This window comes from Spermophilus citellus, assembly GCF_964194105.1.
Source record: "Spermophilus citellus genome assembly, chromosome: 6".
Taxonomy (NCBI): Eukaryota; Metazoa; Chordata; class Mammalia; order Rodentia; family Sciuridae; genus Spermophilus; species Spermophilus citellus.
The window spans coordinates 17,230,231-17,256,405 of record NC_138187.1 but is presented as its reverse complement, the minus strand read 5'-3'; the positions used below and the strand labels follow the sequence as shown (position 1 = coordinate 17,256,405).

The window sequence follows — 26,175 nt, the reverse complement described above, 5'->3', positions numbered from 1 at the left end:
GGCAGGAGCAAGGGCGCAGCCCGAGAGACCCGTTTTACTTACAGCTTTGGGTTTATATGGAGGCTGAATCTCCTTGCGTTCAAGTTTCTCCCAATCAATATACCGGAAAAATGCATGCTCTTTGATGTCACGTTCCCCTTCAGGGCCACAACCCAGACGTTTGCCTGGGTGCTTGGTCATCAGCTTCAAGAGAAAAAACAAAAAAAAAAAAAAAAAAAAAAAAGAAAAAAGAAAAGAAAAAAAATGTTGAATCAACTTCAGAGAAGGAAATGTGAGACCTGCAGAAATTATTATTCCAATGACTCTGGAAAGAAAGCACCATGAAGAATCTCAGGATATTTATTTATTCATTTATATTTCTTTTCATTCCGGCAATAATTTCCTAACCAGGTCTTCATGGGAGAGGATCCCAATACAGCGCCGGATGCTGCTCACCCCAGAGCAAGATCCCTTATGGCTGATCAAACCAAAGCACGAATCTGGCCCTGAACTCGAAGTTAGAAATGTCCCAGGATCCATTCTGGTCCAAGAATGAGTTTTCTGCCATTATTGGTGCATCTACTGAGAACAGTTTCAATATCTTCTAGCTCCCCTCCTCCCAACCAGGAGAAAACTGACCTGTGACCAAGGCCAAGGACATATTCATTCAGAAACTATTTGCTTTTCTCAGTAAAGCACTTGTGGAAATGACAAAACAGGAAAATATATATATATATTAGTCAAATGGACCCAAGCTTCAAGTAATTACTTTCAGAAAACTCATTAAACAGTCAAAACCTAGCCCAGCTCATTCCCCGGGATCACACATTATACTGAACTCCGCTGAGGTTTCTTTGGTATTCTGTTTAAATTACTTAATTATCAAAACTCTCCATCTTTGGGTCTCTGAGCCAGTGCTAAATAACAAGATGAATAGATGCTCTGAGACGAAACCAGACAGCCTTCCTCTTACCAATGAACCCAAAGAGGCAAGAGAATATCTCTTGATCTCAGGACTTCAGCAAATGCAGAGACAGGAAAGATGGACAGGTTGATGATTTAAAAAAAGAAAAAAAAGAAAAAGAAAATCCTGACGGGAGGCACCGAGAGAGGAAACTAAAGCAGCCGGAACACACGAGCCCAAGAAACTTCCCAGAGTTGAGCTGACCCCAGACATTTTGCCCAGCGCTGGCTGATTACAGGAAAGGAATGAGCCAGAAACTCACACCTCTGCAGCTTACAATGCCCATTGGCTGCTCATGAGATAATCAGTGGTCACATACACAGGCACACACTTTCTGTATCTGCTTTACCTTCCAGGATGAAAAGTAATTGACGTTGATGTCCTAAACTACTTCTTGTATTGATAGGCGTGACCTTACCTGATTGTCACCATAACACCATAATGGGGGTACACTACCGCCCCATTTGATTGACCAGGCAGTGGACACCCAGCCAGCTATGAGAGATTGGATTCCACCTCTGCTTAGCTCCAAAACTGGGGCTTTAAAGAACAATGAGAGAGCTGGGCGCAGTGGTACACACCTGGGAGGCTAAGGCAGGAGGATTGCAAGTTTGAGGCCAGCCTCAGCAATTTAGCAAGGCCCTGAGCAACTCAGTGAGACTTGGTCTCAAAATAAAAAATAAAAAGGGCTGGGGATGTGGCTCTGGTTAAGTGCTCCAGGGCTCAATCCCCAGTACCCAAAATAAAGTAAAATAAATATATAAAACGTGTGGTGGTGGGGGTGTGTGCTTTGCGTGTGGTTTCTCAGGGATATTTGTGGTCTGGCTGAGTCAGGGAAGGTTGATGGAGGGAGGGCAAATTGAGCCAAGTCTTGAATTTTGTGTAGAATTCAAATGGGAAGAAAGAGCTAAGGGGCCTTGGTAGCCCTGATAATAGATAATAACAGCTTCTAGGTCCTGAGCATGTCGTATGTCTGAGCTAAAAGTTTCCCAGCCATTATTTATCTCTCTTTAATCTTTACAATAACGCTCGGAGGTTTTGGCAACTACACCTCCACCCCCGCCTGGTTTTTCCAGATACTCAGTTACTGGTTCCAGAGAAGTAAAGTCATTTGTCTGAGGTCACACAGCCAAGGAGCCGAGTCGGGGTTTGAACAGAACTATCTGACCTAGAGTTCCCGCGGCCCTGTGTAATCAGCCTCTGATTGTTTCCACTCCGACAGGCGACAGGCGGCCAGCGTGGGTGTCTGTCTGTTTTAAGCTTGTTGGAAGTGGGCTTGGCAATCTGAGCAAAATTCAACTCATTTTCTTTCCCTTCCTTCCTTCCTTCTTTCCTTCCTTCCTTCTTTCTTTCTTTCTTTTTCTCTTTTTTTTTTTTTTTTTTGATGGTATAAAGTAGGGCCTGCCATGAGCTAGACGTAGAATGGACACACTTCAACTGTTTTCAGAGGCCCAGGCTTTGCTCAATGATAAGCAGGGGGGACAGACGCCCAGTGAAGAAATGCCACTCCAGACACATCGAGCTCTAACTCAAGGTCTCTGCCCACTTCCTGGACTCTGCCTGAAGCCATGTAGACGGCCGGATTTAATCACTGTTCCCATCTCTGGTCACCTCCCAGACATGTCCCCGGGGCCCCTGTTCAGGAGGAAGCCTCTCCCCTGCTCCAGAGCATCGACCTTGAAGAAAGAGCCAGCTTTGGAATCGGCCCACTCGACTCAGAGAGGTCCCCAACCCAACAGCCAGAAAGTCACCCCCAGTTAATCCTGAAGGTTATGGGTCCTGAATTAATAGGAAACTGCTCTACCGGGCACACTGCTAATTGGAGCTGAAGCTGAATGCAGCTGACCTGGAAAATTCTCTCTCCTCCATGACCCACTTAGAACCCCCCAGCCATCCTGGCAGGGCAGGCTTGGGAAGGGGAAGCCCCCGAGCACGCATTGAGCACCTACTCTGTGCCGATACCACACAAGGAGCTTCCTGTTACCTGACCTCACTGAACGCTCTCCAAATCTCTGCTCAGTGAGGACTTTCGTCCTGTTTTTAGAAATAAAGAAACACAGGCCCAGAGAGACACAAACGAATTTGCTCCAGACCGTGCACCTGAAGAGTGAGAGGATAAGGATTTGCAAAAGGTCTCTTCATCTCCCAAATCCCCACACTGTCAAAGCCTTCTTTCGGGGGAGGCCAACTCAACGCCAAGAGGAGCCGGGCTGGTCGTGGTGCCAGCATTTAGTCATAGTAAGAATGGGACAGAGTGCTTGCTCGGCTCTGGTCTCAGTGATTTGCAGGCATGAACTCATTTCATCATCAAAGAACTCTACGTGTGGTGCTGCAGTTATCCTCCATCCACAAAGCAGGTCAAACAACTCATTAGGTTAATAATGCTTGGACCTGGATTTGAACCCAGGGAACTGGGCCAAATGGGGTTTTTGCAAATTGGAGGAGGCGTGTCTGGTTAGAAAGGAAGTAGTGGTTTCCGATCCAGCTGAATGAGGCTTTGCAGGCATGACGGGCCAACGTGACAAGATCTGATTTTTTTTTTTTTTTTAAGAGAAGCTAGAAAGGGCTGGGGCTGTAGCTCAGTGGTAGAGTGCTTGCCTTGCATGCGTGAGGCTTTGGGTTCGATCCTCAGCTCCACATAAAAATAAACAAAATAAAGGTATTCTGTCCATCTACAACTACAGAAAAAAAATTTTAAAAAGAGAAAAGCTAGAAATCTCCTTATTTTAAATGCTGGGAATTACTAAACCAGCTAACACTCAGTCTATGATTCCTTTCACTACGGCCCCAGTAAAAAGACCACAGTGGTCTCACCAGCCTTGGGCTGTGCCCTCAAAAGTCCATGGGCTTTGCTGAAGCTCTTCATGAACCCTGGGTCTCCTCTCTGCCCCTCATTTTTTCCGGTCCCTGCCCACCCCCTCAAAGAAGATGTTTTCAACCGATTCACTTTAGGGGTGTTGGAGACACCCTGTGGCTCCCCCAGACATGTTTGCACCTTAACCTGTGGCTGAAACACAAGGCTCGGGATGTAGGTGCCACGAGACAAGGTGCTCTTGGGCTAGAGGCTGGCCCCGCTGTGACAGTCTGAGCCAAGCCTCAGGCAGATCTGGCTGATTGTTCCAACTGTCCTTCACCAGGGCTGGCTCTGACAGGGGTCAGGAAGAGCAGGGCTGGGTAGGGTATCACCAAGATCTAGGGGCACAGGCCTGCTGCACTCAGACCTGCAGATGAGCCCACCGTGAGGCACAGCTGGGGTCTAACCTGGAGAACTCGTTGGCACCCGTGGATAGGAGGAAAAAACCCTGTTGGGGGATGGGTACTGGGATTTGAACTCAGGGGCACTCGCCCACTGAGCCCTATCCCCAGCCCTATTTTGTATTTTATTTAGAGACAGGGTCTCACTGAGTTGCTCAGAGCCTCGCTGTTGCTGAGGCTGGCTTTGAACTTGCCATCCTCCTGCCTCAGCCTCCTGAGCCGCTGGGATGACAGGTGTGCATCCCCACGCCCATCCACACACTCTTTTTAAAGGCAACATCCTTGGGCCATATTTTCTGAGGTTCTCATGGTATCGATTTTGCACTCCCATCAGAGTTGAAAAACTATTTCTTTTGGACGTGTTGAAAGGGAGTGGTTTTCAAGCCTTGTGGGAACTTGGCGAAATATTGTAAATACACAGAATTAATCTCCGGGGGAGGCTGAGCCCTTGCATTCTGAAAAGTCACTTCAGGTCACTGATGGCTCCAAAGGAGGGGACCACTCATCTCTAGTGTCTCACACACATCACCATGAGCATGTCTGAGTCCAGAGGATCCTTACCTGGAAATCTGCACCTGGCTTTGGTCACAGGTGCAATTGGCATAAGCAGCAGGTGTTTGGCTGTGCCTGCTCTTTGTATGCTGGGAGTTGGAGGGAGAATGGGGACTTGGGGACACTGGATTGGGGTCAGCTTTTCTACAGGATCCCTTCAATTCAATACTGATTGGTGTTTTCTTGGGACACGCTCTGAGTATTAACTAAGCACACATGCAGCAGAGCAGGGCCAGGGACACGTAGCCATGCCTCTCCTGGGTCCCAGCTCTTCACAGTACTGCCCCCTCGTTCATTCATTCGTGAAGCATCCCTTGTGCTGGGCTGGGGGCTAGGGGCTGGGGACTGGAGGCCGCTCATCAGCAAGACGCCATGACAGGCCCTCCTCTCTAGAGCTTTGTGCAAATAATGGTGAGCTCTCTTTCCCCTGGGAGGTAGCAGCTCTTCTTCAAGGCTCTCTGATTGGCAAGCGAAGAGAGGAGGAGGGTTTGGTCAGTGGTCCCCTCTAGTAGAGCACATCCCGTATCCTGGTAGGTAATGTCCCCACCACGGGCTTGAAGGGCCCTACTCACCCCTTTGCAGATGGCCACGGCTTCCTTGGACATTGACTTTGGATAGGCCACATTGTGCTCCATGATGGATTGGAAAAGTTCGTCCTCATCCTCCCCTTCGAACGGTGCCTGTGGGGCAGAGGGCCGGGTGGGAAAGGGATCCCCTGCCTGCACCCTCCCCCAGCTTCTCCTAAACAGCAGGTCCTCCTCCCTGGGCCCCAGGTGAGGCCCCTCTCCAGGACTTTCAGGAAGATGAGAAGAAATGTCCAACCAACTTGGATCACCCCAAGACCAGGGAGGCAGAAGAGGCTCAGGTTTTTTTGAGCTGTCACTTGGTTTGAAAGAAGCCACGCGGCTGGGAGTGGAGGAGAGCTTTTCTTACAGATCACTTCAAGTTCAATTACCTGCCCGGCCAACATCTCATACAGCAGTACTCCAAAGGCCCACCAATCCACGGACTTCCCATAGGGTTGGTAAGCGATTATCTGGAAAACAGAAAGCGTTCTGTCAGCAAGGCTGGCTGTGCACGTGGCTAGACGTGGGATTCACACCTCCTTCACCCTCAGAGTGGACCTTCCCTAGAGAGAGAGAGAGAGAGAGAGAGAGAGAGAGAGTGTGTGTGTGTGTGTGTGTGTAGGGGGGTTCTTTGGCATGTCACCTGCTTATTGTGAAAGATTATAGTAGCTGTCACAGTTCCCAGATGCAAGCCAGGCCAGTGCCCACCTGAGCTACTCCGTCACCTTAGCTACTCAGGGAGTGACAGGCAGAGTGCTTCACAGAGGCACCTGCAACTGGGGGGACATGGGTGCATGTCACGTTGCCTTTTTTTTTTTTTTTTTTTTTTGAGCACTGGGAATAGTATTTTTATTTTTATTTATTTATTATTTTCAAAGAAGTGTGTACGGCCTTTTAAAGAGGAAAAGCCGTTTTTATTTCTCATTGTACAAGTCAAGTCACTTACACAATAATGTGAAGATATTTCACACCGCTGAACTGCACACTCAGATAGTCAAGATGGTAAATTTTAATGCCGCGTGGTTTTAAAATCACAATTAAAACAAAGACAAAAAAAAATGTCTCCAGAGTAATCACGTGTGTTCCTATTTATATAGATCATCTAGATAAGCTTAAAGAATAAAATGTCAAGAGAAAAATCAGGACTCCTCCTATCTGGTCCATCTCCTTCCAAACTCATGGGTGGTTTTGCATAAGCAGAAACACTTTAGTAAGTGGACCTTTAATCAGGTAAGCTATTCACTTAAGTTTTCTTTGCTAATATTCGTACACTGACATCATTAGTTTTTATCTCTGAATAGCATTCCGCTGAATACATATTCCAACATCTACCTTGTGGATTCCCAATATTTTAAAGTTTCTTCTGGGGCTGTAATGCGTATTCTTATGACTAGCGATGTGGACGTCTCTTCAATGATTTCCAAACATTAAATTTCTAGAAGTAGAATGAGAGGGACAGATGGTATATGCAAGGGGTTTGGTGGCGAAGACCAGACAGCTGTGTGGACAGAGCAGCTGTCAACCTTCTGGTATGTAGGAGTGTAAACATGACGGGGTCAAAGGGTTAAAGAGGCGATAGAGCAAAGATCAAGGGCGGGCATTTGTGGGTCAGACAGTCTAATTTTGAATCCCAATTGCTATTTACCAGGGGTATAACCCCCGGCGGAAGTTACTTCTTTAAGCCTAGGTTTCTTCTTCTATCAAGTGGAGTTTACCATGACATTGACTCCATGTGGTCTTGTGGGGATGAATAGGCTACCGGGTGCCTCTCACGGATGATGCCCTCACAGTATTAGCTTTTACTGGAAGGTTCTCTAATCCAGTTATTGATTGTCTTAGTCACTAAAAGTGCCAGAGCCAACCTGACTATAAAGCAAATATCTTTCTCCAGCTCCATCTCTCACCCCGGTTTCCACTCCAAAATCAGAAATGCAGAGAAGATGGTCCAAAGACACAAAATTTCAGCTAAAATAAGAGTAAAATAAGTTCCAGACACCTATTTATTGTGCAGAGTGGTGATCAGAGTTAATAACGACGATTTGTATTCTTGACAATTTGGAAAAAAAAGTGTCATTTTTTAAGTGTTCTTACTATAAAAATAAAGGTGAGGTCGTGCACATGTCAATTAACTCGATTTAATCTGGTTCCTCTGTGTCCACGATGTACCCACATTTCAAAACACATGGTAGGTACATGTCGGATGGATGTGATTTTGATTGGTCAATTAAAAATAAATAAGTGGATAAAGAGGTAAATGAATAAATAAAAGAGGCACTCTGAGGAGTAGTAACAGTCTTATTGGATCCTCATGACCACCCCACAAGTTAATGCTTTTACAAAGGAAAACAGAGACGGGGAGGTGAGAGAAGACGTGGCCAGAGGCGGTGCAGTTAGCCACAGCAAAAACCTGACCTGGCAGAAGGGCCCCCCTCTGGGGGAGGACAGGCCACACATATTCCAGAGCCGCTGGGGCTTCCTGGTCCTGCTCCCTTGGGAGCTGTGAAAATCACAGGTCCTGCGCCCCGCCCTGCAGAGGCTCGAATTCAGTGGCTCTGGGGGTCATGCCTGGGCATCCTACATTTTAAAATGTGTCCCCACCCCCCACCCCCACCACTGAAGTGTAGCTGGAGTTGGGTCCTAAAAATCACCGAGTTCATATCCAGGAATATCAGAGAGTAATAATAATAATAATAATAATAATAATAATCTTTATCCAGGAATAAATCAGAGTTAATATCCAGGAGTTAATCAGACGTCCTGATTAACTAAGAAAATGTTAATAGATAAAAGGAGGCCACCTTGGGACACCTCTACTAGGCCCTAATAAAGAATTAATTTAAAAAAAAAAAAAGATTACCTTGCTGTTACTCAAGGAATACACAAACATATTTGCCTTGTGGGAAATATAAACAGCCCAGAGATGGGTCAGAATCTCCCTTCACCATTCACTTATTCCCTGAGGTCATGGATGTTATAAACCCAATCTGTCGTCTTCCAAATGTCCGATGCCTTAGCCTGCATATCTGCATCCTCATGGAAAACCTACAGACGGGCTCTGTGTGTGTTATCGTCATTGTCCATAAATGACATTGTACTGGATTCCCCATTCTCTAGTTGGATTCTTTTTTTCTCTCAAGAATCTGGTTTTAAGATATTTCTGTATCTACACATATATCTCACTCTTTTGAATCAGTGCCTAGTAGTATTTTATACTATGAATAAATCACAGTGGACTGTCCTAACCCTGTGGAGGGACACTGGTTCCTTCCAGGACATGCAGATGTATTTGCATGCACTCAGCTGTGTGGTCTGGTCTTCCTAGGGCCGCACAGGACTTCCTAACACGAATGGTGCTCAGTTGAGCTAATTATTCCTTTATCGACAGTCATTTTATCCCATCTTTCACGGTTAACAAATAAAGCTGGGATGAAGGAAGGACTTTGAACACACCTCTTTCTCCGTGTGTGTGTGTGTGTGTGTGTGTGTGTGTGTGTGCGCTGATGCGTGTCTGTGCGCATGTCTGTGCGCACGCTCATGCATACAAGTCTGGTGTTTGCAAATTAGCTTCTTCTAAAAGGAACTGCTTTGTCACCAGAGCGTGCAGGTTTAAAATCATATGTCAACGTATTTAATTACATGGGGACGCCTATCCCCACTGTTACATATCAAGTGTCTGGCAGTCAAGAGGAGGGATTCTAGAATGTCTGTTTCTGAGACTCTGCGCTTTTCCTTAAAAAAAAAAAAAAAGGAGAGAAAAAAAAATCTGGCGACAGATTGCAACATGCCACTTTTCTAAGCCACCAATTCAGAGAAAAAGGGAAAGGGACTGACCGCCTGGTACAAATTATTGTGCCTGGTCATGCTGGGAAGATCCATTCACTGACCACTTCCTTCGGGAGGAGAAGGCCAGCACCGCCAATAAATCTTCACCCTGGTGTTTATGTCTCTATCGCGGGAAGAAGAACCTGGAGTCTCCCAGGGTTTATGACAACTGCCACACACACACACACAGTCGCAGCCCTGTGTCATATGTCAGCCCAGGGAATCTGTTCCCTGTGTGTCTCTCGCTGTCTCAACAAATGCTTCAATGTCATAATTAGGAGGTATCATATGGCCACGAGCCATTAGCAGCTTGACAAAGAAGCCTACTGATGTGTGTTGGATGGTTCTTTTGCGTTTTATTTAAATTTTCTCCTAAACCTTGATGTATTTTGGGCCTGAGCATTGGGATGTGTGCTAAGTTAATTTGCATGTGAGATCTCAGAGGAGCGATTTAGAGCCCAGGATAAGGACAAGACTGGGGTTTGCTTGCCAGGTACCACCCTCGACCCTTCCCAGCCCTCACGCGGCCATTGAGAGGTCAGTGGGGGACATCGTCACGAGGTCCGTGTGCCCCAGGGGTCCCGGCAACTCTCACCTCGGGGGCAATGTAGTCCGGAGTCCCACAGAATGTCTTGGTGGTCACCCCGTCCCAGATGTTTTCCTTACACATGCCAAAGTCAGCGATCTTGATGTGGCCCTCGGAATCCAGCATCACGTTGTCAAGCTTCAGGTCCCTGCGGCAGGGGTGAGAATCGGGGGATTAAGTGGAACGATGCTCTTTTCAAGTCAACCGACTGCCACTCAGAAAACTCGGTGCAGGGTGGCGTGGGGGTACAAAGGTGGCCGTAAACCAGCTCTTGCCTGCCCCCGGGCAGCTCACGATCTGGTAGAGAGATCACTAAGAGAGGGCTCCCTCACCAACCTCTGTGCCTTTCTTCTCCTGCAGAGCCAGCTGGGCCCAGTGCCTCACAAAGACACAACGAGACAGAAGCTCCGAGAACAGAGAGATCCGCAGGAAGCTGACCAGAGGCAGAGTTCCACGAGCTGACCTTTGCAACTTGTGGACCCCTTATGTTTTACAGGAAGCTGCCGTTTCCATAAAATTGTGATCTTTCAAAATATCTCTGAAGATCACGGAGGAAGACAACTGATTTAAGAGAAAATTCTCTAACTCCAAATGCTTCAGGATCCCCCAGGCTGATTGCTAGGATGGGGGACCCAGGTGTTTCCATTGATTCTTTCCATTAAGAAAGAAAATATCTGCTGGATGCTTACTCCATGACAGGAGCCATTCTTGGAGCCGGGTATATGTTAGCTGGGGACACAATTAACAAGCCTGTTTTTATTCTGATTAAATTCTAGTGTGTGTGTGGGGGGGAAGCATAATTAATAGGTATTCAAGTGTATCATCATGATTATTGTAGATTCTGATAGACGATATGAAGAAAAAGAGGACAAAGAGATGGCCATGGGGGAGCCGGGTGTGGTGGCCCATGCCTGTCATCCCAGCAACTCGGGAGGCTGCTGAGGCAGGAGGATCGCGAGTTCAAAGCCAGCCTCAGCAACTTAGCGAGGCCCTGAGCAACTCAGCAAGATCTTGTCTCTAATAAAATATTTTAAAAGAGCTGGAGTGAGGCTGCGTAGTTAAATGCCCCTGGGTTCAATCCTGGGTACCCCCCAAAAAGAGAGAGAGAGAGAGAGAGAGAGAGAGAGAGAGAGAGAGAGAGAGATGGCAGTGGGGCAGGGGCACTTTAAACAGGTGGTCTACAAGGACCTCTCTTAGGTAGTGACATCTGAGCTTTAGCAGAAGTCTGGGTGCCCACTCTCTTCCTGTTGTCTACATCTGCGTTGGTGAGGAAAGCCTGATATTTTGGGGGAACCCCTGAATCTCTCTGTATACTAGATCACTCCAATCCTCAATTCTGACTCTGACTCCATGCTCTGTGTTTCTGCAGCCGTGAGCAGGGGACAATCTCTGGGTCGGGCTGGGCTGTTCCAGTCCTGAGAGAGGATGGAGAAGTCCAGTTCCCCCAGAGGTAAGAGCTCAGTTCAGGGGTCTCCCCCAGATCATCTCGGTTAGGTGGTGGGTGTCTGCGGCTACTGCCTGTTCTAGCCTCTGGGGATGAGACCATCCTCCTTTGAACAACCACCTTTTGATCCTCCAGCTGAGCAATGTGGGTGGTGCCGACCTCAACTCCTAGCCCCTGGTCACGTGGCCTGTCCTGGCCAGTAGAAATATCCCATCCTGCTAGTCACAGTGATTGGTTCAGGAAAGGGACCGAATGGGACCCAATCTGCCACCACAGAAACACCTGGCACCTTTGCAGGAACCATTAGGGAAGAGAGAAGCTCTTCTCACACTGGGATGGCTCAGGGGGTGGAATTTGGGCCTAGAAGCTACAGGGGTCACCGTATGCAGATGGGAAAGCTATAAAGGCAGAGCAGAGCAGAGTGATCAAGGAAGTGCCATTAACATCGTTTGAACCGCTGCATCCTTGACACCAGCCAATCAAGACCCCTGCATCCTTGACACCAGCCAATCAAGACCCCTGCATCCTTGACACCAGCCAATCAAGACCTTGTGTAACTTAAGTTTGAACTGAGCTGCCATGATCACTTCCAACCACAAGGACACAGGTTGGACTTTCCTGGAGGGCCAGTGAGGTCTCTTCATCCAAAGGGAGGTCCATTTGCACCCAACACTCGCCCACAGCCACGTTATTTCCATTCTGCTACCCTGGGTGCTGTCCATGGTACCACCCAGGTCCAGGGTGCATGCTTACCTAGAAGCCATGGTGATCTCTGAATGCCGGGTCAGAACTTAGGAATGCTGAACCCTGCAGCATCTTGATTTATCTCCGTATACTCGCCCTACACGTGACTTCACTATAGAAATCCACGACCTCCTTCCTCTTGGCTTGACAACATGCCCAGAAATGAGCCGCCGGGTCAATCAGAGACATGAGAACATCTTCATTTAATATAGCGAAGGAATTTCAGATGCCAAGAGCCACAGGTCTTAGGGCTGGAGAACACCCAGTCTTATCCATTGCCTTTGATATTATGCTGTATTCCTTGGTTCTAGGTACTAAATTCTCATTTCTACTTCAAAAGGTGGCTGGGGCAATTTTTTTTTCATTTTCAAAAAAAAAAAAATACAGGGCAGAATCCACACGTATTTCCAGGGAAAGTGGTCAATAAATCAGATACTCCATTGGACAGGCAGGATCTATGGCGGACACCCTCCCCACCAACCATCTCCAGCTACTATCCTCAGAGAGGGGAACTCTAACATAATTCTTCATCCTCTTAAGAACCATCCAATGAAATAGAGATCTAAAGGAAGGAGGGAGCGATTTGAAACGTTTTGAAAAGCTTTACCACCATGAAGGCATTATCTATGAGATTATAAAGCCACACATCTGTTGTCCTGTAATTTCTTTTTTACAGTCTTCAATTGATCATCAATTTCAAGAACTCCATCTCCAAGCATCTCCAGCGTCTCTGAGGAGGCTGGGGAACCAGGTGGGGAGGCCACAGAGCCAGATACAATGCATGATTATGATGCATAACTGGTCCCCCGAGGACCACCGGACACGACTCAGGCTACCACTGGACGTGACTGAGGATACTGCCAGACAGGAGTTTGGCCTCATTGTCCTTGTAAATCCTAATACTGCCAAGAACCACATCTCCTCCTGGCTCTGAAAACTAACTCTTCCAGACCACTACAGTCACTCTCAAATCCATGGTCTCGGTTCCTTGGTCACTAGTTTCAGAATCAAGACCTTGGGTGTGATAGGTGTCTGATCCTGCATCACATATATACCCTGGGTGCAGGGAGATTGTGGCAGTAGCATCTAGCAGCCCCAACCTTTAGAGTACCAAATGACTCTGTTCTTGCAAAGAGAATGATTCAGATGCCTATTGGCTTAAAATATTGATACAGATTCCTTTAAGAACTATATTGATAATGGTGTGTAAGTAGGTTAGGAGGAAGGGCTGTATGGTCGTAGGGATGGTCTTAGCACCTGAGATGCTCATCTCTGGGTTTTAGGACCAGCTTGGCCAGTGCGACCAGGATCCATGAACCCCAGATCCTAATCTGACTCCCTGCTAGACTGGGAACTAGCCCTAAATCCCAACACGGTTGGCGACAACTCTACTTTCTCCCTGGGTTCCCACCCTGGGGCTGGATTTTCTTCGAATACACTCGTAACTCTGTTCTTCTGGAGGCTCTCTCTGCCCAAGAGGGGGGCAGGACCTAATGTCAGCCTACAAAGTGAAAATGTTCTCCCTAGGACAGCCGAGGGGAAACCGAGGACCAGAGGACTTGGGTGTCTCCTCTCGTGCTGATGCGGAGATCCGTGTGCGTGCTCCGTGCACGGAGGGCAAGCATTGGCAGAGCGGCCTTACTATCTAAAAGTATCCAGGGGACCCAGGACCTCCCAAGACACCTCTAACTCCAGACCCTAACCTCCAGGCCCTCCACAGAATGACATGGCCCTCCACCACCCAGCACAAACCACTCTACTTTACTGAGTTTTATTTTTACTGGAATTTATCACTATTTGGCAGACTCTATTCTGATACACGAATCTGTTTCCCACCATTAATATGTAAGCCCCGCGAAGGCAAGAGTTTTGTCCAATATCTTGCCTGCTTCAATCCCTCCACCCAGAGCAGCACCTAGCACAGAGCAGGATGAATGAATAAAATGCATTTTTATGGCCCTTGGGCATCTTTTAACCTCACCCATGCCAAGTGCTGTTTGGAAGCCCCCTGCCCCGTGCCACCCTCTCTTGCAACAAGAACCCATCCCAAACCCCTGCCGTCTCTGTCATATGCATCCGTGTAGCACAAGGAGAATGGCCCACTCTGGACACTCTGACACACAGCAGCCTGGGACTCCACAGTCGGCCTTGCATGGAATATAAAACGGTATGACTCACACCCCTCTGATCATACGCTTGCTCCTCCAAAGACTGGCAAATGCCAAGTTCTGAACTTAATCCTGTCTTTCAGGGCGTGCTACTCAGAGATCTATTTCCAAACTGTCGTTAAATGAAAAAAAAAAAGTTTCATAATAATATGATCTGCCACGTTCTGCCCACCAAGATTCTTTATGTACTCCCCCAAAGCTGGGGGTCCACGGGCAAGAGGAAGAAGTCCCCGGGGCCCCCCTGGATCAGCCTCTTCCTCTTAGAGCAGGTGGTCTCGTGTTGGAGGCCCTGGATCGTTGGTGACACAGTCCTTCAAGATTTTTCTGTCACCACAGTGAGCTGCCCAAACTTTGCCAGGGCAGTGGGCGAAGCTGCCTGGCAGAACACATGCCCAAGTTAGTCCTGGAGGATTCCTCCCCCACCGCGGGTGCTAATTTTAAAAGCAGTGGAAGAGAGAGGCAGGGAACGGGGAGGCGCTGGGCCGAGTGCACTTACCGGTAAATGATGCCCTTGCTCTGCAAGAAGAACAGACCGATGGCGATTTCTGCAGCGTAAAATCTGAAACGAAGAAGAGACAACGAGAGATTGGAGAAATTCAAAGACACCTGGAAGGAGGGGTAGGGCACTGAAGTCTCCCCTGGATGGTCAGCTGCCCAGCTCACCAGGGTACAAATGGGTGGACGGGTGCCCCAGAGCCAGGAGGACAGACTGGGGGTAGGCAAAGGTTTGTCATTTGCATAGTGGGAGGGTCCCATGGGCTCTGATGGACTGGATGGGGAATGGGAGTTTCAGACTATGGCCAGTTAAAAAAAATTTTTTTTAAAATTTTTTTTGGTGGTGCTGGAACATGATAAGATCTTTTGAGCCCGGGGCCTCGTGCATGCGAGGCAAGCCCTCTACCAATTGAGCTATATCCCCAGCCCAGATAAAATATCTTAATAACAACAGCCAGCATCCATCTGCCTAGTGTACTCTTAGGTGGTCTCTAATTCTCATCATAATCCTATGCTATAGGCCCTACTAGTGCCTCCCTGTTCTAATGAGGACAATTGAGGCTTAGGGGGATGAACTCTTAAGATGACGTAGCCAATGGGGGGGCACAGCCAGGATTGGGAGCAACATGGGTCTAAGCATCACTTCTCAGTGAAGGTCCGCCCGGCGGAAAGGGCATCTGAGAGAACCAGGAAGCCCATTTATGCCGTCAGCACTGGGCAGGGTTCTGGGCAACGAGGTTAAGCCCTGGCAATACGTCTTCTGGGCTAATGGAATTAAGCCTGTGGTCCATGGATGTCAAAAATGAAAGGGGAACAAGAGCTATAGTCTGATTAGAATTGTGCCAAGAGAGGCCAATGGCTTGATTCACAAGCACAACCACAACAGGGTGCTCCTGAGCTCAGCAGGTGGACGTGAGGGGCCACCAAGCCCCAGGAGTGACAGGTGGGGGGGCCTTGTTCTGGGGGCCTTCAGGAGGGGCCATGAGATCCTGCAAACTCCCCAGGAACTGGTGCTGATGCTGATTCCTGTGACCTGCCACGTCTCTGTTCACCCACAGAGTCCTTTAAAATATGTATCCATATATTTAGTATTTATTGCACAGAGGGATGGGTTTACTGAGGTATTGCCACACACACAGAGAGGTGCATTTCTTCTTCTCCCTGCCCCCTCTTCCCCTGCCCCAGTTCCTAGTAGTCCTTCTTCTTCGTTCAGATCAACATTTTTTTATTTGTTATTTCTTTTTCTTTGTTTTAGTTTCATCTACGAGGAAACATGCAGTATTGTTTCTTTTTCTTTCTGTGTCTGGCTTATTTCACTTGGACAAAAGCAGGGATCTTTGTTCTAAAAAGAAGAGGTCCCGCTGGTTTGTACTCTGAAGGGGACAAAAGAGACTCATCCAAACCTGGCCTCAGCCTCCCTTTCCTGGTCCTTCATTTCGTTGGAGTGAAGGCTCCTACAAAGCCCTGAGCAAGTTTCCGAAAGCCTCTCAGTCTCCGGTTTCTGTTTGCAAACCAGAGATCCCCACCTCCTAGGGTTGTTGTCAGGATTAAATGAGAACATGTTTGTTGAACGCCCAGGACCTGGCATAGAGTAAGTGCTCAGTAAATATTAGCGAACCACCCAACAGAACCTCCAACGACATTCCCTAAGGAAGCTACGAGTCCTTCCTCCGGAATCAGGGTCAAGAATTAAAGAGAAAGAAATAGCTGTGGGTTGTCGGACTCCATATTCTGAGCTGGTGTCAGGGGCCAAAAGAAGCCACTCACATTAAGGAGGACACCTTCTTCCTGTGGCCAAGTACTTCAAGCAAAGTAGGAGCTCCTGATGTTTCAAAGTCCCTCCTTTGGTGAAAAACCCCAAAGGAACTAACCAACCATCCATTATTCCAAGGGGAAAAAAGCACGAGTTTCCCCTTACACAGCATGAGGCTCCTTGAACCGGCCCACTTGTTGGATGTGGTACATGAGGTCGCCCCCGTTCACATACTCCATCACAAAATACAGGCGGTCCTGGAGAAAGAGAGAGCCAAGGGCGAAGTCAGCATCCTGTGGTTTCTTGGGTTCCAGAAGGAAAGCGGGGACTCGCTGGAATTTAGGATCCCACCTCTCACCAACCCACCCCAGGACTCTGACACATGCTCCACGTCTCCCGGAGTATAAAACCTATGCTATTGGAAGTACGCAAGGGAGGCTAGGTGGAGCGGCAATCATTCTGAAAATTAATAACTACAATTTTTTAAGTTCATTTGTGCTGGAAAATATAATTAGCCCACTAATCTTGTGGCTTAATTGATATGACTGTTTAGGATCAGGTTAATTATAACAAAAAGTGGGAAACGTTATGGAAATAATAGTGTGGGTAGGAGGTAGCTGTGGAAGCCAGCCTCTGTTCATGTCCCCTGCTGTTCATGTCCTTGGATAGCACCTTCTTCCCTCAATGGATAGGACTGGATCATGTAACCAGGAGGGGGCACAATTTCTGGGACTAGATCATAAAAGACCTTAGAGCAGCCACATCATGAAGACACCGAATCAGCACTAAGGACAGGTACCCGGGGTAAGGGGTGGAGATCTCCTGCCAGCAGCCAGCACCAGCTCCCCCATCGTGTGCGCGGACCACCTTGGAAACAGACCCTCAGTTAAGCCTTCAGGGCGGGGGGGGGCCCTGTGGTCCCAGCCCCCAGCATGACGGCAACTGCAACTTCATTTGTAATCAAAAGTCAGAGTCTTTGGTGGATAAGCCACCCCCAAACTCCTGACCCACAGAAACTGTGCAATAATCCATGCTTCCTGTTGTCTTCAGCCCGGGAGCTCTGACGAATGCAGTTAATGCAGACCCCAGACGATAGTCCACACAGTAATAGATAACACAATAGTTAGGAAAGCCCAAACAACACATGCATTTTGAAAGTCTGGGAAATAGTAGCTTAGAAAAAGACATGTCCAGAGAGAGGTAAGGGAATTGGGGCCAGAAAAAGAAATGGGGAGCCCGTTCTGGGAATTTGTTCAATGTGTCCTTTGAGGGAGAACGTGAAGTCCTTCAAGTCAGGGACTGTGTCCTCCTCTGCAGACGGTGTGAGCCTGATCCTGGTCCTGAGACCAGCACATAGTAGGTGCACAGTGAACGAGTGCAGGTTTCTGTAGTAAGGGGGTTTATTTGGGAACGCTGCTCTGCCTCCGGGTGGCTGGGTGCATCAACCGAGGTCGGGTGGTGGCTGGGCCTCTGGGGTCGAATGAGTCAGGCAGAACCCCGTGATCCCCTGCTGTCTGTCCTTCCTCCTGAGAGCGTTTCTGCTAAGTGGATGAATAGCCTCACGTCTTCCTAGAGACTTGGGCTCGGGTTCGGCATAAAGGTTTGCTCCTTCCTTTCGGTTTGTGATGGCGGGGTCTGCACCGACTATTTGTAGTGCTCATGTTCTCTCAGCCTAAAAAAACACTTCCTTAACCCACCCGATCTAAATTAGGTCTGCCTGTTACATTCCTGCACGAACCTCTGTGGGCTTTTTTTTTTTCCCCTCTCATCCCATCATAATTGGTAATTATATATTTAACCCAGTGATTCTTTCTCTATTTATTCACTAATTAAATTTAAAATATTTATAAAGCCCTCCTGGGTACCAGGTTAGAGGTGCGGGGAATGAATCAGGGAACAAAATCAACAACAACTCCTTGTCTTTATCTTTCTTCGACTAGGATAACATCGATAAAGAGCACATTAGACATAATATATAAATGTTATAGAGTGGTAAAGGGAATTAAGTACTACAGAAAAAAAAATCAAAAGATTGGGAATGCCAGATGGATGAAGGATGGAGGAAAGACTTCCAGATTCCATCAAGGGCTCAGGATAAAACTTACTGAGAAGATATTTCAGCAAAGATTTGGAGGAGGTGATAGAAACAGCTATGCAGAAATCAAGAGCAAGAGCCTATCGGGGTGGTGGAAACAGCCGATGCAAAGGCCCTGAGGCTAGCATGCACCTGATGGGCTTTAGGATCCATAGGGAACTGTGTGATTAGAGAAGAGAGGAGACAAGATGGGAGAGGAGGCCGGAGAGGCTACGAGGGACTCAGATCACGTAAGGCTTAAGGATCTTAATGCAAGGTTTTGCTTTTTCACTGTCCAAAAAAAAAAAAAAAAATTGTCTAAAGTTCCACAAAGCCAGGGACATGTCAAATTTATTCATCACTGTGTACCAAGTAGCCAGCACCACACCTGGCCAAAGCAAGCCATCAGTGTACATGACCTGGGCAAATGAACAGAAGCTAGTGGGCCTCTAAATGGGAGGGCCGCAGTCTGGCACCAGTTTCTAGTGGGGCGGGCTTGGGAAGATCCCTTTCTTTCCCTGAGCTTTGATCACTTCACTTGTAAGAAGAGGATGATATCAGCACCCATCCCTAACAGAGTCAGTGAGGGGCTCAGATCAACCATGCCCTCCCCCCCCCCCGCCCCCGGCTGCAAACTATCAATGAGACACAGATAAGATGCCCGAGTTATCGAAGCCAGATCAGTGCTGAGCAAACTCGAGTTGTGTTGCACCTTAACTGATCATTAGACCCATTTGGTGGGGTCACTAAGAAAGAAAGAAAAAAAGAAAGGAGGAGGAAGGAAGGAAAGAAAGAAAATGGAATAGAAATGATCTGCGTCTCCCGCACCCTGAAGAATTCTTTTGTGAAAGGCGGGTTCGGGTGGACTGATGGGTGGGTGTGGCTGGGTCATGATGTGGAAGGTGGTTTGCTATCAAAACGGCGAAGCTCTTGTGAGGAGCTATAAAACCCGAAGAGCTGGCGGGGGGAGGAAGTGGGATGTATGGTAAAGATTCCACCCTGGAAATCGCTATGGGATCTGAAGCCCCATGCCTCTGCTAACTGTGCACCCCGCCCGGCTCCCTCCTCACCTGGAAACTCCACCTTCTTCCCCTGCCCCAGAGCGAAATAAATAACATGGCATTTGGAAAGTGTCTAGCACGATGTTGGCCATATAATAAATGTTCCATCTACCACTTAAAATAATCTTTGAGGTGCACAGAGCTCTATTTTATAGACTCATAAGCCAGCGTATGAGCAGTTTGTCAAACGTGTGGGGAGTGCCTAATTATAATGACCACATGGTGAAATATATCTACCATCTTGAGGGCACGCCATAGGTGACTAGGTGCTTCATATATTTTTGTCTCACTCATTTCTAAACAACCCAGAGTGACCAGTATTATTATCATTCTTCCTAATTTAAGAGATGGGAATGAAGGCCTGTCATCCCAGCCGCTCGGGAGGCTGAGGCAGGAGGATCACGAATTCAAAGCCAGCCTCAGCCAAAGTGAGTCCCTAAGCAACTCAGTGAGACCCTGTCTCTGAATAAAATACAGAATAGGGCTGGGGTGGGGCTCCGTGGTTGAGTGCCCCCGAGTTCCATCCCTGGAACCCCCCTCATTCCTCCCCTCCAAAAAGGAGATGGAATTTGAAACTCAGAAGGGGTAAGGGGCTTACCAGAGGTCGTGTATCTGGTAAGTTGCACAGCCAGGATTTGAACCCATGCAGTTTGGATTCAGAATCTCCACTCACAACCTCTCCCTGGACTTCCCCCCGTGAGTTCATCTTACACACACACCCCACTTCCTCCCCCGCCAGCTCTTCAGGTTTTATAGCTCCTCACAAGAGCTTTGCCGTTTTGATAGCAAACCACCTTCCACATCATGACCCAGCCACACCCACCCATCAGTGTCACCCTTTCACAAAAGAATTCCCCGTGGTGCAGGAGACGCAGATCACTTCTATTTCAAATTTGTGTTTGCTTTTTTCAAAAAATTAAATTTATTTATGTATGTATTTTAATTAGGTCTCTATGACAGCAGAATGTCACGCTAAGCCACATTAGCCAATCCCCCAAAAAACAAAGGCCGAACAGGAGTCCTCTCTTATGGTCAGTGGAGGCTGATCCATAATGCAGAAGGGGAAGATTGTGTCTGCTTCAGAACCCGGGACCCCGTGCATGCCAGGTGAGAACTCTACCACCCGCCGTCGTGATCACTCCTATTCCACACATCGAGACAGAGCTGACAGGTGACAAGGACAAGCCCTGAGCTAACTGGTTTTTTTCAAGTGATTTTCTCTCTCTCTCTCACAGTACAACTTCACCCTCTCCACATCCCTCATGAGAGGTAAAGACGGAGGTGGAATAATCCCTCCTGTTCTCAGAGTCCAGAGCATATGAAATTTGCAAAAAGGTCACATACAAGTTGGTGGCAGAATGAAGACAGGGAAGCCAGAATTGCCGACACCCAGCCCCTGGTTCTATGGTCGGGGAGGTGGGGGGTGCTGATAGAAAACAAGCCTAAAAATAGCGCCTGTCTTTGATGCACATTGAAGAGAACCACAACACTTGCTTTTAAAAATTATTTTTAAAACTAGCAGATGGCATCGGCCAGAGAGAGAGAGAGAGAGAGAGAGAGAGAGGAGAGAGAGGGAGAGGTTTGACTTGCTTGATTTCTGCTTGGATTAACTCAACTTGCCCCCTGAAACTCACTAGTTGGGATGCCAACATCGGGGGCTAGCATGGGTAGGGTCTGTTTGGACCACTGGTCTGCTTGGACCACTCCCCGTAAGTGAGCAGATCCTGAGGCCATCAGCTCTGACCTGCACCCAGGCTGGGCTTTGGCCCTCGGGCGCTTCTGGCTGGCACCTCACCGCCCTTTCATTTCTGAACCAACATTTAATGATGCCCACTCTCTGCCAGGCACCAGTCCACTGCCAGAGATGCCACTGTGAATAATCCATGGTGCCCAGTGGTAAGGATTCCCCCAGAGGAGCGGGGGAGACCAGAAACATTTCCAAATGGCAGTGTTTCCCAAAATGGCACAGGAGACAATTTTAGGTACCGATGGACGCCGTCGGATTTTTTACCTTGGTAATTTGGGTGTTTTCATGGGTTGCGTGAGAAATACGACTGAGCAGGCTGAGCCCCTGGTGGCATGGCGTTCCAGAAGAGAAGGAACCAGGGTCAGGTGGACCAGGCGGAGTGTGTGAGAGATGAAAAGGTGAGAGATCAGGCCAAGGTGTGGTGGCGCACTCCTGCCATCCCAGCCACTCGGGAGGCTGAGGCAGGAGGATCGTGAGTTCAAAGGCAGCCTCAGCATCTAAGCGAGGCCCTAAACAACTCAGTGAGACCCTGTGTCTAATAAAATATTTAAGAAGGTCTGGGGATGTGGCTCAGTGGTTAAGTGTCCCTGGGTTCCATCCCTGGGAGAGAGAGAGAGAGAGAGAGGAGAGAGAGAGAGAGAATGAGAGATAAAGGAGAAATGGGAATTTCAGTCATCTCTCAACTGATGTCCAGCCCTCTACCAAGTTACCTAGGGCCCATCTCCAGTAGAGAGGTGCGTTCTAGAAGTTCATGGAGCATTTATGTTTGCAAGTCATGGTTCTTTGGTGTCCCACCCTCGGGGTGTTTACAATCTTGGTTGAAACAAACGCATAAGGAATGGGAACCAGGATCCAGGCTAGTCTGTGATAAAAGCAATTGCACAAGAGATACGAGCAGGGAACCACGGGGGCTTCCGGTGACCACATGGCCTCTCCCCACGGCCTCCAAGGCCTCCTTCATCTCCCGGTTGGCTTTGTTTTCCACTCGTCCTGGAAAATCATTGCAGGGCTTCAGAGGATCTTTCTCACCATCACACCCCGTGGTTTTGGATGAGGTTCTTTTTTTTTCACTGGATTCAACCATGTTAAAAATCAAAAAGCAACCAATACGGAAAGCAGTATGGAGATTCCTTAGAAAACTGGGAACGGAACCACCGTTGGACCCAGCTATCCCTCTCCTCGGACTATACCCAAAGGACTTAAAAACAGCATTCTACAGGGACACAGCCACGTCAATGTTGATAGCAGCACAATTCACCATAGCTGAACTGTGGAGCCAAACTAGATGCCCTGCAGTGGAAGAGTAAATAGGGGAAAATATATATATGCACAGTGGAATATTACTCAGCATCCAAAGAGAATAAAATCATGGCATTTGCAGGTGAACGGATGGAGCTGGAGAATATCATGCTCAGCGAAGTACGCCAGTCCCAAAAACCAAAGGCCGAATTCTTTTTTCTGATAGGAGGAGGCTGATCCATAATGGGGATGGGGTGGGAAGCAAGGGAGGGGATGGGGGAACTTTAGAAAGGGCGAATTGGAGGGAGAGAATAGGAGGGGGATAGGAAAGAAGGTGGAATGAGACAGACATCATTACCCCAAGTACCTGTATGAAGACACGAATATGGGACTCTACTTTGTGTACAACCAGAGACATGAAAAATTGTGCTCTATATGTGTACTATGAGTGGAATCGCATTCTGCTGTCATGTGCAACAAATTAGAATAAATAAAATAAAAAATGAAGAACCAAGAAGCATTGGTTGAGTATTAACTTGAGGTCCGGCTTGGCTCCCTCCCATGCGTTTGGTTTTCTAAAGGAGACTCGACCCAGCTTGGGGCTTCCTCCCTCCTCTCTTGGGGCTGATGAGTCCTGACTTATATTTCTCTCCTCTCCCTCTCTGCCGAGCTCTGGTCGGCTCCAGCTGGCTCCAGGACGTATCTACGTGGGTGTTCCTGTGTCATCTCCAATGAAAAGCTCAGAAAGGCAAACTCACCAGCTTTCTCTTTAAACTAGCCAGTCTGCTCAGCCTTAAAGGGCTTCTTCCTTCCGAACTGCTTTTATGTCCCTGGGATTCTTCGCTACGGTGCTTACCCTTCTTGTCCTCTAAGCGCGAAGCAACTTCAATGCATTTAAAGTCCCTCTTTCTTCTTTATCTCTAATAGCCCATCAGTAAATGAACAAAATTAAAATGTCTGGCCACCGCCTCATCGTGCCAAAGAGACAGAATCTCCCCAAACTGGGAACCTGAGCGGGAGGTTTGGTTTCAAATGATGGGATATCATGTGCAGAGGTCATCTGAAGCCCCCAGAGGGGGTAAGGAAAGTTGGCCCCAAGACAGCTTCAAGTGGAGTGTGACACAATGCCCACGTGACACAATGCCAAGCTATACCTGCCACTTTTAATAAGATACCACGGGCAGGGAACAGGAACCACGTGGGAACTTCTGTGCACCACGCGCTAAGGTAAATGGCAGTGAGATGTCTAGTTAATGATCGTGAATGATGTACCAAGCTCGGCAGTGAACTCATCCAGTCTTCAAGTTGCTCCCTTTATTGCGGAAAGCCATCTAATTTTCTCCAGAGAAATGGTGTCATGCTGTAGATAAGACTCCCTGGCTTTGGCATCAGGGAGTCCTGAGTTCGAGTCACTTACTCTGAAACCTCGGATTGGTTATGTAAACTTTCCCTGCCTTCCTAAAGCGGGTAGGCTAATAACAGCTTCTCCTCCATGTGGGGTGTTTCCAAGATCTATCCAATGATGTGCGTCAAGTTCATGCAAATTCCCAGAGCTTTGCTGAAGTCAGTGTGTGGTCAAGGACCCGGATTCAGACTGAACCTTCCTTTCGCTGTATTTTATAGCCATAGAAGCATTGGTAGAATCAAGCAATCCATGCTCGCCTTTCCACATGGAGACCAAAGTTCTCAAGGGCTAGGATGACCTCTCTTCTTCCTTGAACTTCTTGCAAACCTTTGATTATTAAATAAATATGCAAAACAGAGAGAACCAAGGTGTATCTATTCCTACCTGCCCCCGCCATCTAGGCCGGGGTTGCATCCCTGGTTTCTTTCCTTTGCTTAAGATCCTTGAGTGGCTCTAGCTGACTAAAGCCCCCAAGACCTGCCAAGTTCTTCCCAGTTTCCCCTCCTTAAAGGCACTGAAATGCCACATTTGTACCCCTAGTCTCTGTCCAACTTCAACCCTGTTCGTCCCCTTGGATTCAAGAGGGTTAGCCAGGCACGGGGGTGCATATCTGTAATCCTAGTGACTCAGTGGGCTGAGACGGGAGATCACAAGTTCAAGACCAGTCTCAGCAACTTAGTGAGGCCCTAAGCAACTCAGCAAGACCCTGTCTCAAAATTTAAAAAAATAAGATAAAGTAAAATAAAAAGGGCTGGGGATGTGGCTCAGTGGTCAAGCACCCCTGGATTCAATCCCTAGTATAAAAAAAAAAGAGGTGGTACCCCCTGCTGACATGAGCACCAAGTATTCCTTTTACAAGGTTCCTACTGAGATAGCTGGAGCCAGCCAATCAGCAGCAGATTGGGCATGAAAAAAACACCTGACCCAGGGAGAACCAATCCGATGCTCTTCCTATGAGTGTGAGCTGAAACTCAGGGGGTTTGGTGGATTAGCAAGGGGCGAGGGGAGTCATGTTAAGCAGTGAACAGCAAAGAAGAAAGAAAGCAAGAAGAAAGAACTGTAAATCTGTTCTAGACAGCTTTAGAGTTACAAGTTCTAATTCTCATGGGGCTCAGGCACACTTTGGCCTTTGCATTGCTTTTTCTCTGGTGAGATGCTTCCTTTTTATTTTATTTATTTGGCATGAGCTAGTTTGGTGGGGGAGGTGCTCTTGGGGTTCAAGGGACACACCAGCAGGGGCCCGTTCTACCCGTGGACCTCCTCCTCCTCCCTTTCCCTGTCCTCTCCCGCATTCTGGGTGGATGCTTCTCCCAGCATGCCTTGCAGCTGAGTTATGGCTGGGCCCATGGCAGCAGCAAAATATGGGGAGGAAGTAACTTCTGTCCTTCAATGACTCATAAAATCTAATTCTATTTAAAAAAAAAAAGAGAGGTGCATATGTTCAATTGAAAAAGAAAACAGTTAAAATAGATGTTTTGCTGAAGAAACTTAACTGCCTGTGCCTACTGGCAGTTGGGAAATTGCATGAATGTGCCTGGTTGACATTGTCCCTGAGAAAAAACTGCAGAAAAATTGCAGGGAACAACATTTTTTTTTTTGTGCCTGTACAGCAGAGTGCCCCCAGCCCAACTCCAATAATGGAAGCAACCTCCATTTAATGGTTATTATATGTTATCCACAGTGTCTTTGAGTCCTCACTTATTATGCTCACTTTAAAGATGATGAAACCAATATTTGCAACTGTTTAGTGGCTTTTTAAAGGTCTTGCAGCCGGTAATCACGGACCAGCTTCATCTAACTAAGAGCACTTATTTACCCTGTGTGCTTCCAAGGCCACTTGCCTAAGCCTGTTTGGCTAAAAATCAGGTAATCAACAATTCTCTAAAAAATCCAACTCCCTTCTGAAGTCTCTTGCACATACTTAGGTATTAACTCTGCCAGCTTCTGGCACATTAAAAAAATTTTCTTAAGTGCTTTATTATAGAGTCAGGTGTGGTGGCACACACCTGTAATCTCAGCAGTTCGGGAGGCTGAGGCAGGAGGATCTCGAGTTCAAAGCCAGCCTCAGCAATGGTGAGGTGCTAAGCAACTCAGTGAGACCCTGTCTCTAAATAAAATACAAAATAGGGCTGGGGATGGGGCTCAGTGGTTCAATCCCCAGTACCAAAAAAAAAAAAAAAAAAGAAAAAGAAAAAAATGTGCTTTATTATAGAAACTTTTGAAATAATTTAAATTCACAGAGAAAACAATCACCCACAAACCCCTCTCTAAATCAAATCAATATTTTGGTTTACACAGGCTCCCTTCTGGTTCTTTCCCAT

The 26,175-nt window shown here is 47.6% G+C and overlaps 1 protein-coding gene across 2 annotated transcripts in view; it reads right to left on the bottom strand.

Annotated features, from left to right (window-relative positions):
* Positions 1-26,175, bottom strand: part of PRKCB (protein kinase C beta) — a 294,712-nt gene that overhangs the window by 26,955 nt on the left and 241,582 nt on the right. For both annotated transcript variants that reach the window (XM_081299668.1, XM_081299667.1), the window contains exons 11-16: positions 16,494-16,585; positions 14,577-14,639; positions 9,734-9,872; positions 5,706-5,786; positions 5,323-5,430; positions 43-183 (exon numbers count right to left, since the gene is read on the bottom strand). In XM_081299668.1, the coding sequence (XP_081155794.1) occupies positions 43-183; positions 5,323-5,430; positions 5,706-5,786; positions 9,734-9,872; positions 14,577-14,639; positions 16,494-16,585 (624 nt within the window). The remainder of the gene's footprint in view (positions 1-42; positions 184-5,322; positions 5,431-5,705; positions 5,787-9,733; positions 9,873-14,576; positions 14,640-16,493; positions 16,586-26,175) is intronic.